Below are 10,142 nucleotides of genomic sequence, written 5' to 3'. Positions count from 1 at the left end.
ATAGCGGCCGCAGAGACGCTGCACAAACAACATCGCCTTCCTATTGGAGGAGGGCTGTGCTAGAGGCAAACCTCAGCCAATCAGAGAGCGCCAGTCCTCCACGTGCATTGTTCCTCAGATGTAGTCTTGCTAGAAAAAGACGGACGAGTAAACATCACTTGATAGCTGTTGCGAATTGTTTTATACTTATTCATATAGTGCATAAAACTACACTTATCACGTAATTATGAGGCCCTTGGGTAGCTTGACAAGGAGTACTTGCCATTTGTTGACGATTTCTTTCCCTGCAGATGCATGTTCCAAATTACGATATTTATATTTGGAATTTGAGAATTATGTTGCCAGTATCTTAAACAGTCAAATTAAATCTTCATCAGCCTAAATGACAAAATAAAGAAAATTGCTAAGTTTGCAGGTGCCTCAAGTTTATTCAGCGCTGTAACCTTGAAGCCATTAAAACGTGAACTAATGACACTTGAGTATATTCAAAGCATCTTAAAACGGATCTTTTTGTCTATAAAATATAATGGCTACAATTGATACTTTTTTAGGTTACCTGAAGGTTAATGAACTTTTGTTTATCACATGAGGGGTACAAGATAGATACACGAGCACTTGCATGTGCACGTGTGTTATAAATGGACTCACGTTTGACTCGAAATGTCACACCGAAGTTGAACTTCTAAGAAGGACGTGAATGTGGACGCTTTGCCAGTCTTGAGACTTTTGTAGGGCGACACCTAGCGCCCATTCTAATCCATTACTGTATGTACTTGTAAATATTGGACAAAGGTGGGCTGGAGCTTACTCATGCTGAATTTGGACGAGGGGCGAGGTACATTAGAACCAATCAGCCGACATGCTGCTGCAATAACATTAGTTATCTTCCCCGACTAATATAGAAATTATTATTAGAGTTGTAGAAATATTGAAAGCTGCATTTGTTATTGGGGTCAGTCATTTCACATGTTGTAAATAATGGCTATAATAAAATCACAAGGCTCCGTTAGAAATGGAGGGGCAGAGCTAGAATTCTTGTGGTATCTGCTGGGGATTTAACTTTCTAATTTATAGAAATGTGGAACACTTCTATAATGATTTACATGTAATCTCGGCGAATCTCAAGGTTACTGATGAATTTTTTAATTTGAAAACTCACTAACTATGAAAAACACGCTACTTTTCATTGATCAAAAAATCAAAGGGCTAACGACGAAAGCAAACATTCAAACCTACGGAAAATTTCAGTCTTACCGCTCATCTATTTTGCTTGCCTAAAATTTCACATGTATGCATAAATGGATGACAAAAGAATGAGTTTGTTTCTTTTCTGTACATGTCAAATTTATTCAACACATCTTTAGTATGGTATGTTTCTTAGTGTGCTGGCATAATTATACATTAGTTTAGATCATACTGTAATAGAGCTGACAAAGTGTATCTTCAAAAAAACCATTAGAATTTGGTATCAATAAACTGTTATCACAAGACTTTTTTGCAAAGCAGTAAAACAGCAATAAAATGTTGCTCTAGCAGACTTAACAGAAAACGTTGTATGACCCATAAGTCTCTTAATATTGCTATGCAACAAGCCACATTCAGCAATTCTATGAATTTTGTCCCCCAAAATGTTTTTAAATCATCAAACTCGGCTTGGACATTTCATTTATAGCAGAACACAAACTGTACAAGTCTCCCTCCTGAAATCAAATCAGATCAAAACAATTAACAAAAACTATTCAAAATTATACAACAGATAATGATCAGAATGGTTCTTTGGCTTTTAAGTGAAGCAGCAGTCTTGGCATATTGCACCCGCCTCAGAGTGAAGTCTGCAAAAATCACCATTGGGAACCATTTGAGGGACCCTTTTAAAATGAGGTTCAAAGCTTCTCCCCGGCAATCGGGTTTTGGCTGAGTTTCAATTACACATATCCATTTTCATAACTGGTCTATCATAGGAATTGCTGCTACATACAGTATATATTAGAATATTTTCTGTATATGTGTAAATATTTATGTGTGGGACCTCACCCTCAACCTATTTTAATATTTGGCTGACATTGGGTCCTCTTAGATAAAAGATCATAGGTAAAGTGAAGCAAAGCCAGTCTATATAAAATGTCATTCTGTTTGGCATCACTTCCTAAACATCATTTGTCACACCTGTCTCATTCATTGTTTTTACAAAAGATAAATCATTACATGTTTCATAAAAGTCAGGCCCTGTTTACAGTTAAGCCCAAAATTATTTACACCAAGGCTACATTTTAAGTGATCTCCAATCGCTCACAGCGCATGTCATGAGGGGGAGCTGAATCTAAACTGCCTGCTCGGAGGTCATGCAGGTCAACCACAGTCAGTCACCAGAAAATATAAATTTCATTGTTCTATTATTCTTACACCTGACTTATTCGTAATCCTACATTTAATTTATGTCATCCTTCTAAAGGTTTGCAGTGACTTTTGGGTTATTGTAAAACATTCGACTTGCCTGAATTGATGAAGTGTGAATATTATGGACATGGATGTTTTCATCAAATGTTAAAATGAATTTAAAAAAAAAAAATTATTAGGCATGGGTCAATTTCTTAAAGTATAAATATTCTCTATTCCATTAAAAAAATTAAAATGCACTGTGTTAAAAATGCAACAAAATGCTGTGTTTATTTACCTATATATTTCAAATAAGGTAATTTTAGAGATGTAATTTTAAAACCATGATACAGATTTTGCGCTATCATCTCATCAACCCATGCCTAATTTCTCATTATTGTTCAAATAAAAATTCCCTTGAACCTTGAATTTTGGCCCTGGATGAAAAAACGTTGGGCTTAAAGTTACAATATTGCTGGTGACGTGCTGGTTTGAACACTTTGGTTAGAAAATTGTGGGCATTATGCAAAAGCCATCTGACAGTTTCAACTGCAGTAATGATCATTTCCAAGCCAATTAAACAGGAACAAAACAACACAATGTTAACATTAAATAAGCCTAAGTGAAGTGGCTTAAAATCATTCGGCCTTTACGTCAATTTCACCTTCAATTAGCCATCTAACAAAAAATCCACGCACATTTTCAATGGATTGCTGTAAGTTTTTGTCTTTTAGAGGCACAGCGGCATAAAACACAAGAGTAGCTGTAAACCCGTCACAAGCTACAAAGACCAGCCAGGTTATACAAATTAGAGACGAGGCACAAGTATCGAAGTAGAGAAGGCGTCTGGAAAGATGGAGGAGGTGCCATTCACCAGAGTGAGCAATGCTGACACATTGTCATTACAAATATATTAGTTAATGGGAAAGGCACAAGCACAAGGTGAGAAACAGCTGTCTGGCTCCACTCCCCTCCCCTCCTCTTCACACACGAAAGAAAAGTTTTTCATTTGCTGCTCCTTTTGTTTAAAAGTAGTACACATGACGAGTACAGTAGTATGTCCATCACTCAAAGCTAACATGCCTGTTATTGGAGTTGTTCACCATCCCTTCAACTGCTTATCCACATGCAAATTCACACTCCCAAACCTACTATGAAAACCACTGACAAGAGAGAAATAAAAGAAAAAGAGCAGGATAAATATATAACATCCTGATTTCTCCTCGATGACCCCTTTTCTTCTCATGTTGTTTGCTTCTGTTCCCAAATAAATCACTTATAAACACAAACGTTACTAGAAAAACACATATCTGATATTCCTTGGCCTTACGTCTAAAATTACAATATTCCAACAATATTAATCCCCCAAAATAGAACATATAAACATAAATATATCAATTAGTATTGCTGGATCGTTTATCTTGAAATTGGAAGCAAACGCCCCCACAATATGATGATAAGCTGGCACCTGATTGGCTAAAGCAGAGGAGGGCTTGAGGTCAAGTGATTCAAAGATAGAAGAGTACATTGCGTGTGTGTGTGTGTGTGTGTGTGTGTGTGTGTGTGTGTGTGTGTGTGTGTGTGTGTGTGTGTGTGTGTGTTTGTGTGTGTTTGTGTGTGCGCATTCAATATCAGAGGATCTGGATCATCATCTGGAGTTCAATCTTGGAGCCGTCTGAAAGAAATGTAGACGAGACAAAGGTCACATCAAGTGGACAACCCAGAAGTGACATCAACTTTTCCATTCTGATGTTGTCAAGGAGTGAAAAAGACTTTCATCAACTAGTTTGGTGCCAGTTAGTAAACAGAATTTAGAAACTAAGCTGAATTTCAAGTGAGCCCACAATCAGATTCAGACAAAATTGTACTTAAAGAGCAATAAAGAAGTCACGGGGGTGAGAGACCTCCGTTTACAAGCGTTTCGCAGCCGAGAATAACAAAAAATGGTCTAATTGCCTATCGATGTGCTTGGCACAAAGATGCCATCAGATAGAGACAGAGCAATTTTTTTTCTCATGATAGACACGATTTTCAGTCAACGAAAATCTATCTGCAGGGTTGACTGTACAATACATCATCATGGCTTTGTGGTATTATAGCAACTACTGGCCACGACTATTTTGCTTATTCAGTACAAAGATCTTCAGGATGGCACCCAGAACGAAGATAGTTTGATTGTATTCTTCAAAAATAGAGAATCTGGCCACTCACCACAGATAGGTGCCCATTCTTAGCCTTGGCCACCAATAGCTCTGATCCAGGTATGAAGTCAATGAACCCTTCTTTTCCTTGGCCCACTGTGAATTTTATACTGGAGGGGAAGCACAATCACGATTTGGTACATTAAGACAACAATGCAAACAAGTGACGCCACAAAAAGAACAACAACATGTTTTTACTGAATATCGTGGTGCAAGCTATATGTGAGCCTTTGGATTTAAAAATTGGATGAGCTGTCGCAAACTAGCCTCCAAAATATTTCACAGATGGGATGAAGTATTAATTATGGCATGATTTCTGTCCATCCAAAACAACCCGACTCTGCTTTCATCTGTCGACAGAATAGTTGGCCAGCAGTAATGTGCAACACACAGGCCCCTCTATTGGAAACTTCAACTCTGTAAACTTTTTTTGGACAGCGATAGCTTGTCTGTCATCAATGAAATCCATTATTGATGAATGTTTTACTCAACCCAGATTTCTCAACAGAGATGTTAGCATGTGCCAAATAATTCACCAACACGCTTGAATTGTGGACGTGATGTGCAACTCTGCTGGTTGCTGTAGTTATGCGGTAAATGAACAAACATTTTTATTGTTCAGCAGGGGGGCTGCAAGCAGTATGTTGTAGGTCAGTGAAATACTTTTGCATTTAAAGATTAGCTCTGATTTTATTCAAATATGTCATCTCTGAATCAATATTTCTAGTTACACTGGCAGATGAATAAGTCCATCCAAGTGACGCTTAATCCAAAAGTTTGAGAATTCTAAATGATTGAATGGTGGGGGAAAGATACATATGTATTTTGAAGATTGGAAGAAAAAAAAAAAAAAAACGTGCGTGGCCAACTACGAACACGTAAGGGTTGACTGTATTGAATAAATGAATGTAATTTTCTCCAAACATTGCAGATGACTTAATAATCCGTTTACATTTTCCGCAAACAAAATTCTCATCATGTTAACAAACAGCCCAAACAACAGCATTTTGTCCTTTCTGAGTTCAAAACAAAATGTAAACATTACTTTATCACTGTGTAAGGATAAATACTGACGATGATGTAACGTCTGCTCTCACCCATCACAGATAGTTCTTACCTGCCCTGGTTGATGTTGATGCTGTTTACTTTGTCAGCACATATGGCGATCTTGGTCAAGGTCTCAATCACGTGGTCGCTTTGTAGAACCACATCTCCCTGTGGAATTTAAACCCAAATATGAAGGTATTGTGTTAAGCAAAACAAACTGAGTCTAGTGCTTGCACAAGCGCTACCTTCTGTTTGTTGTCATCACTGGGCACGTGCAGAACAAATAGGCCATCGCTGAGAGAGCTGACTGAGATACCTGCGCAGCAAGTTTCAATGAACAAGGGGCTGTTGATTAAAAAAAAAAAACGGTTTGCTTGGGAGTTGACCTCTGACCTTTCAGAGCATCATAGTCAATGCGTTGCTTGAGCTTGGCATCTTCTACAATCATGGCACAGTTTGCCGTGAGAAGCAGCTGGCGTGGACGGGCCTTGTAGCCCTTCCTGTCGTATTTAGTGACTGGCACTGCATACTGGAAATATGAGAAAGAAGAAGTAAGGATTTGTATCAACTGAACGGAGCCGGACTCAACGAACCTTCAACTTTTCGTTTCCTAGTGTCTGCAGGACCTTGGGATTTATGTTCTCACCATCTGAGAAGAGTTGACGAGTCAGCATTTTCTGTAGCGTGTGAATTTTCTAAGCGTCTGTTTGAAAATACTTACCCAATCTAGTGCTGACAAATAGTTTGGGCACACTTTGTGGATAGTTGTCTTTTTTTTCCTTAAATATCTCACTTGCGATCACCTTTTGCTCCATCTAGCCGTATAGCATTGAAAAATAAAGCAGCGGATGGTCAAATATTAAAAGAGACACGATGGAGGACAATGTGAAATCTGATTCAAAAAAACATCACCTGGTGTTTCCATTCAGGGCTAATCTTCTTGCAGTAGATCCACACCATGTTCTGCATGCAGAGCTTGCGCAAATGTTCGGAAGCCTAAAAACACAGATAATCGTGTGCAAGGTTATTATTATTAGAAATGGAATGATAATCGATTAATCGACAAGTAATCGCTTACTACATTAATCAATGATTTTTGCTAATCATTTCATTGTTTAGATACATTTTTTCAATTCAAAATTGTCCAAACCGTTTAAATTTTAACTTGTCGTCTCTAAATATTCTCTTATCTCGGTCATCCTCCATGAAAGGAGACTCATTATATTATTGAATAGAAATAAAAATTTGCTTTTACTTTGGAAACCAATGATCATAGTGATCAATGATCTGTTAGTGAAGAAAATATAAATTAACTATATTAACTAGGGTTGCAACTAATGATTATGTGAATAATTGATTAATCTGTTGAAGTTTTTGTCAATTAATCGATGGAGATAAAAAAAAAAACATACTTTAATTTCCATGCCTTTATTTCAAAGACAGGACATTAACAGTTAGTGAAAACTAATATAACAACTACAAATAAAAAAATAAAAAAAATCTTAATCAAATAAAATAAAAACGGGAATACTTTTGTCAGTTAATGTTACACATGAACTTTCAAATTCATTTTATATGTACTCATTTTGTTATGTCCCGTTATTCAAATCTAGTGTTCGAGAAATGTGTGTGTAATTCTTACCTCTGTAAGAGCTGCGGGTGGCGTCGGCCAGCTTTTGTCCAGAACGTTCTTTGGCAGGTTTCTGCGTAAATTCATGAGGAAGGAGTAGCGCACGTAATCCAGGAAATACTCATTCTCCGGACAGCGCTCCTTGTGCCGGTAAATGAAGCCTTTGATAAACCTGGGTGTGATCAAAAGAAATTTCAATACATTTGATTTACCAGTTCGGGTCATTCCACGACCAAGCTTGTAACTCAATTTACTTGTTTATCAAATCCATTTTCATAATTGAAATGAATAAAAATGCTGATTTGACTTTCTAGCCTTTGTGTACCTGCGGATGGTGTCGGCAGCCTGCCGCCTGCGTTTGGCCCTCCTCCTGGCTAAGATCCCCCTCCACCATGCTTGAATGGCAATAACTGGAAAAAAACAACATTTTTTCACAGATGTTCAATAAATCAGAAGAAGGAAAGAGTAGGTTGACTATTCCTTACCTGAAGTTCTAAGTTTTTGGTACTTTGACCACTGGCTGTAGCCCCTCCATTCTGACTGCAATATGGTAGCTGTCGGAGGGCAACAAACAAAAAGACGAGAAGTGAAAAAATATTCTAAAGAATAATTGTATGCAAATCAAAGCTTTGAAGAACTTCAATATTATTTTGCCTATACTGTATTGTGAAAGTGACTGTGGCCGCTTGGTGTGTTATCAGCAATGAATTCTTTCTCACCGAGACTATGCTTCCTGGTCTCGAGGGCCTCCTCAGTGGCAAACAAGGTTTTCGGGAAACGGATGAAAATTTTTGATCTACAAAGTGGAGTTTATTCATAAAAAAAAAAGCTCAGTATATTGATAAATTATATATACGTGTGCCAGTGTGTTACTGACCTGCCCAGCTTGTAGTCCTCAGGCTTGTAGCCCAGATGCTTGACCAACACAGCAACTCCATCTGACAGTTTGCCCTTCCAGTTTGGCCAAGTCTCTGGGCTCAGGGACTTGTACCTAAATGAAATACAATAATTCATTTATCAAGCTGAAACATCAATGAGGGTTTAATATTTTAGACAGAATAATTTGTAATTAGAAAATGACTAAAAAAAAAGAGGGCTGGTTGAAACTACCCGAAGCTTACTGTATCAAATATTTGCTTTACAGACACTTTACAGGCATTTGCCAATCCCTGTTCATGGACCCAGCAGGCTAAAAAACAGATTGTTTTTCAGGTTTAAAGAGTTTAAAGTGGATTATCAACTCTGTTCAAATTAGCACTCACAATAGGTGACTGAGCTATGGCCAGTGGCTCCAACACGTGATTATTGTGTACTGGCATGACGTGATGGATGTTTTGATGGATTGTATATCTTCATGATAGAATCAAATATGTTCTGATCACCTCTGCAAGAAAACCTCATAGCGTCGTCTGTAAGCAAAGCCGGCTCGCCTCACTCTCAGATTCTCCATAAGTCCCAGATACTTGACCTGGTGACGGATCAGAACATCGTCAAAGCGACCTGGCAACAAGAGGAAGGGGGTAGAAAGTTTAGAGTCGGGTCACAATAGCCTGAGAAAAATGTATAGCTTGTTGGATAAAATAAATGAGCAGTAGGAGTGACAAAGAGAAACAGTGTGAACTAACAAAAGGACAACTGTAGGGGCAAACAAAGGCCAGCGAACGAGTTTACTCTGTAGCCAGTGACGTGGGTGGCGATAAACCAAGTGCTTTCCTTGGAATCAGCAAGAACAGGATTAAAATGACGTCTACGTCGAAAATATTAGCTTGTGGAAGCTGCTAAGCTTCTTTGGCTGTGTTTACAAGAGTGGTTACGTGAAGCTGACATAATACTTTTGAAGCTTCTCACTTGATCAAATGTATTAGAGTCCAACATAAAATCCAATTGTTCACTTGTTGACCCACAAGATTTGACATGATGAGGAAAAAAAAAGAAAACAAGACTTCATACTTGCTTGCTTGGAGTCATTGGGCTTGATGCAGCGAACATATGACGGTTCCTTGGACATGAGGATCTCCATGAGTTTCGCCAGACTGGCCTTGAACTGGGTTGCTGCCTGGAAAGGCAGACAAAAACAAGACAGACAACGGATGAAGATGGCAGATCCAATGGAGCATAAAAAGCTGATGAAAAAGGATGAAAGCGCAAATTGATGCCGCATGGGTCCACACTGAGGGATTCAATGCTGACGTTAAAAAAGGAGGAGTGGAGGCAAGTGGTGACGGAGTGAGTGAACATTGGCTGTCGTTGAGGAGAAGGACTCTTTTCCGTCACCAGCCAGTGATAACACTGTTGGAACCAGTGTGGGTGTATGTGAAGACCATTCCTCAGTGAGTGGGCAGCAGCGGAGAATCCCCATCACATTGCCCACTCAACACTGAGGGAACACATGTCTGTTTGTTTTGCGTTGGGAAAATATGTTGGGACGTATGAGAATGAGGCACGTTCCCTACCGTGTCTGGACGTTTCTTGTCACTCAGCTCATCTCTGTTGAAACACTGGTTCAGGATCTTGTTCTCAGACATGCACATAACCTTCAAATAGAAATGGAATGTTCACATACCGCATCAAACACAAACCAGTTAATAATAATCTTGAGCTGTGTCAATTAATCTCACCTCTTTTAGGTTCCTAAAGAGCAGGTCATTGTTCTTGTCCAGAAAACCTGGAGACAGGATTCATTTCAAGTTGACGTTGGATACATCATGCACTAATCAAGTATCAATTTTCCCACTTACCCATTTCACATATTTTACTTGAAGTCTCTTTTGTGTCAAATCGTCAACTCATATACAATAGTCTTTATAAACACATTGTTTTTCACCTCAATTCAAAATCGTTTTTAGGTTTAATATTTATTTTTTTTCACCAATGATTATTTTGTCCAA

General features: G+C 38.4%; 1 protein-coding gene across 5 annotated transcripts in view; it reads right to left on the bottom strand.

Moving 5' to 3' along the window:
* Positions 1–2,563: 2,563 nt before the first annotated feature.
* Positions 2,564–10,142, bottom strand: part of LOC147054486 (unconventional myosin-Ic-like) — a 38,214-nt gene continuing 30,635 nt past the window's right edge. For all 5 annotated transcript variants that reach the window (XM_085915852.1, XM_085915853.1, XM_085915856.1 and 2 more), the window contains 17 exons: positions 9,873–9,919; positions 9,708–9,788; positions 9,205–9,310; positions 8,637–8,754; positions 8,132–8,245; positions 7,974–8,050; positions 7,740–7,808; positions 7,580–7,664; positions 7,267–7,426; positions 6,537–6,620; positions 6,346–6,439; positions 6,218–6,273; positions 6,018–6,153; positions 5,870–5,940; positions 5,695–5,792; positions 4,588–4,687; positions 2,564–4,051 (listed from right to left, as the gene is read on the bottom strand). In XM_085915852.1, coding sequence (XP_085771978.1) covers positions 4,025–4,051; positions 4,588–4,687; positions 5,695–5,792; positions 5,870–5,940; positions 6,018–6,153; positions 6,218–6,273; positions 6,346–6,439; positions 6,537–6,620; positions 7,267–7,426; positions 7,580–7,664; positions 7,740–7,808; positions 7,974–8,050; positions 8,132–8,245; positions 8,637–8,754; positions 9,205–9,310; positions 9,708–9,788; positions 9,873–9,919 — 1,523 coding nt within the window. In that variant the 3' untranslated portion in view covers positions 2,564–4,024. The remainder of the gene's footprint in view (positions 4,052–4,587; positions 4,688–5,694; positions 5,793–5,869; positions 5,941–6,017; positions 6,154–6,217; positions 6,274–6,345; positions 6,440–6,536; positions 6,621–7,266; positions 7,427–7,579; positions 7,665–7,739; positions 7,809–7,973; positions 8,051–8,131; positions 8,246–8,636; positions 8,755–9,204; positions 9,311–9,707; positions 9,789–9,872; positions 9,920–10,142) is intronic.

The sequence above is a fragment of the Syngnathus leptorhynchus genome, chromosome 7, assembly GCF_054491065.1.
Source record: "Syngnathus leptorhynchus isolate UIUO chromosome 7, UIUO_Slep, whole genome shotgun sequence".
Lineage (NCBI taxonomy): Eukaryota > Metazoa > Chordata > Actinopteri > Syngnathiformes > Syngnathidae > Syngnathus > Syngnathus leptorhynchus.
This window is presented reverse-complemented; position numbering and strand designations above follow the sequence as displayed.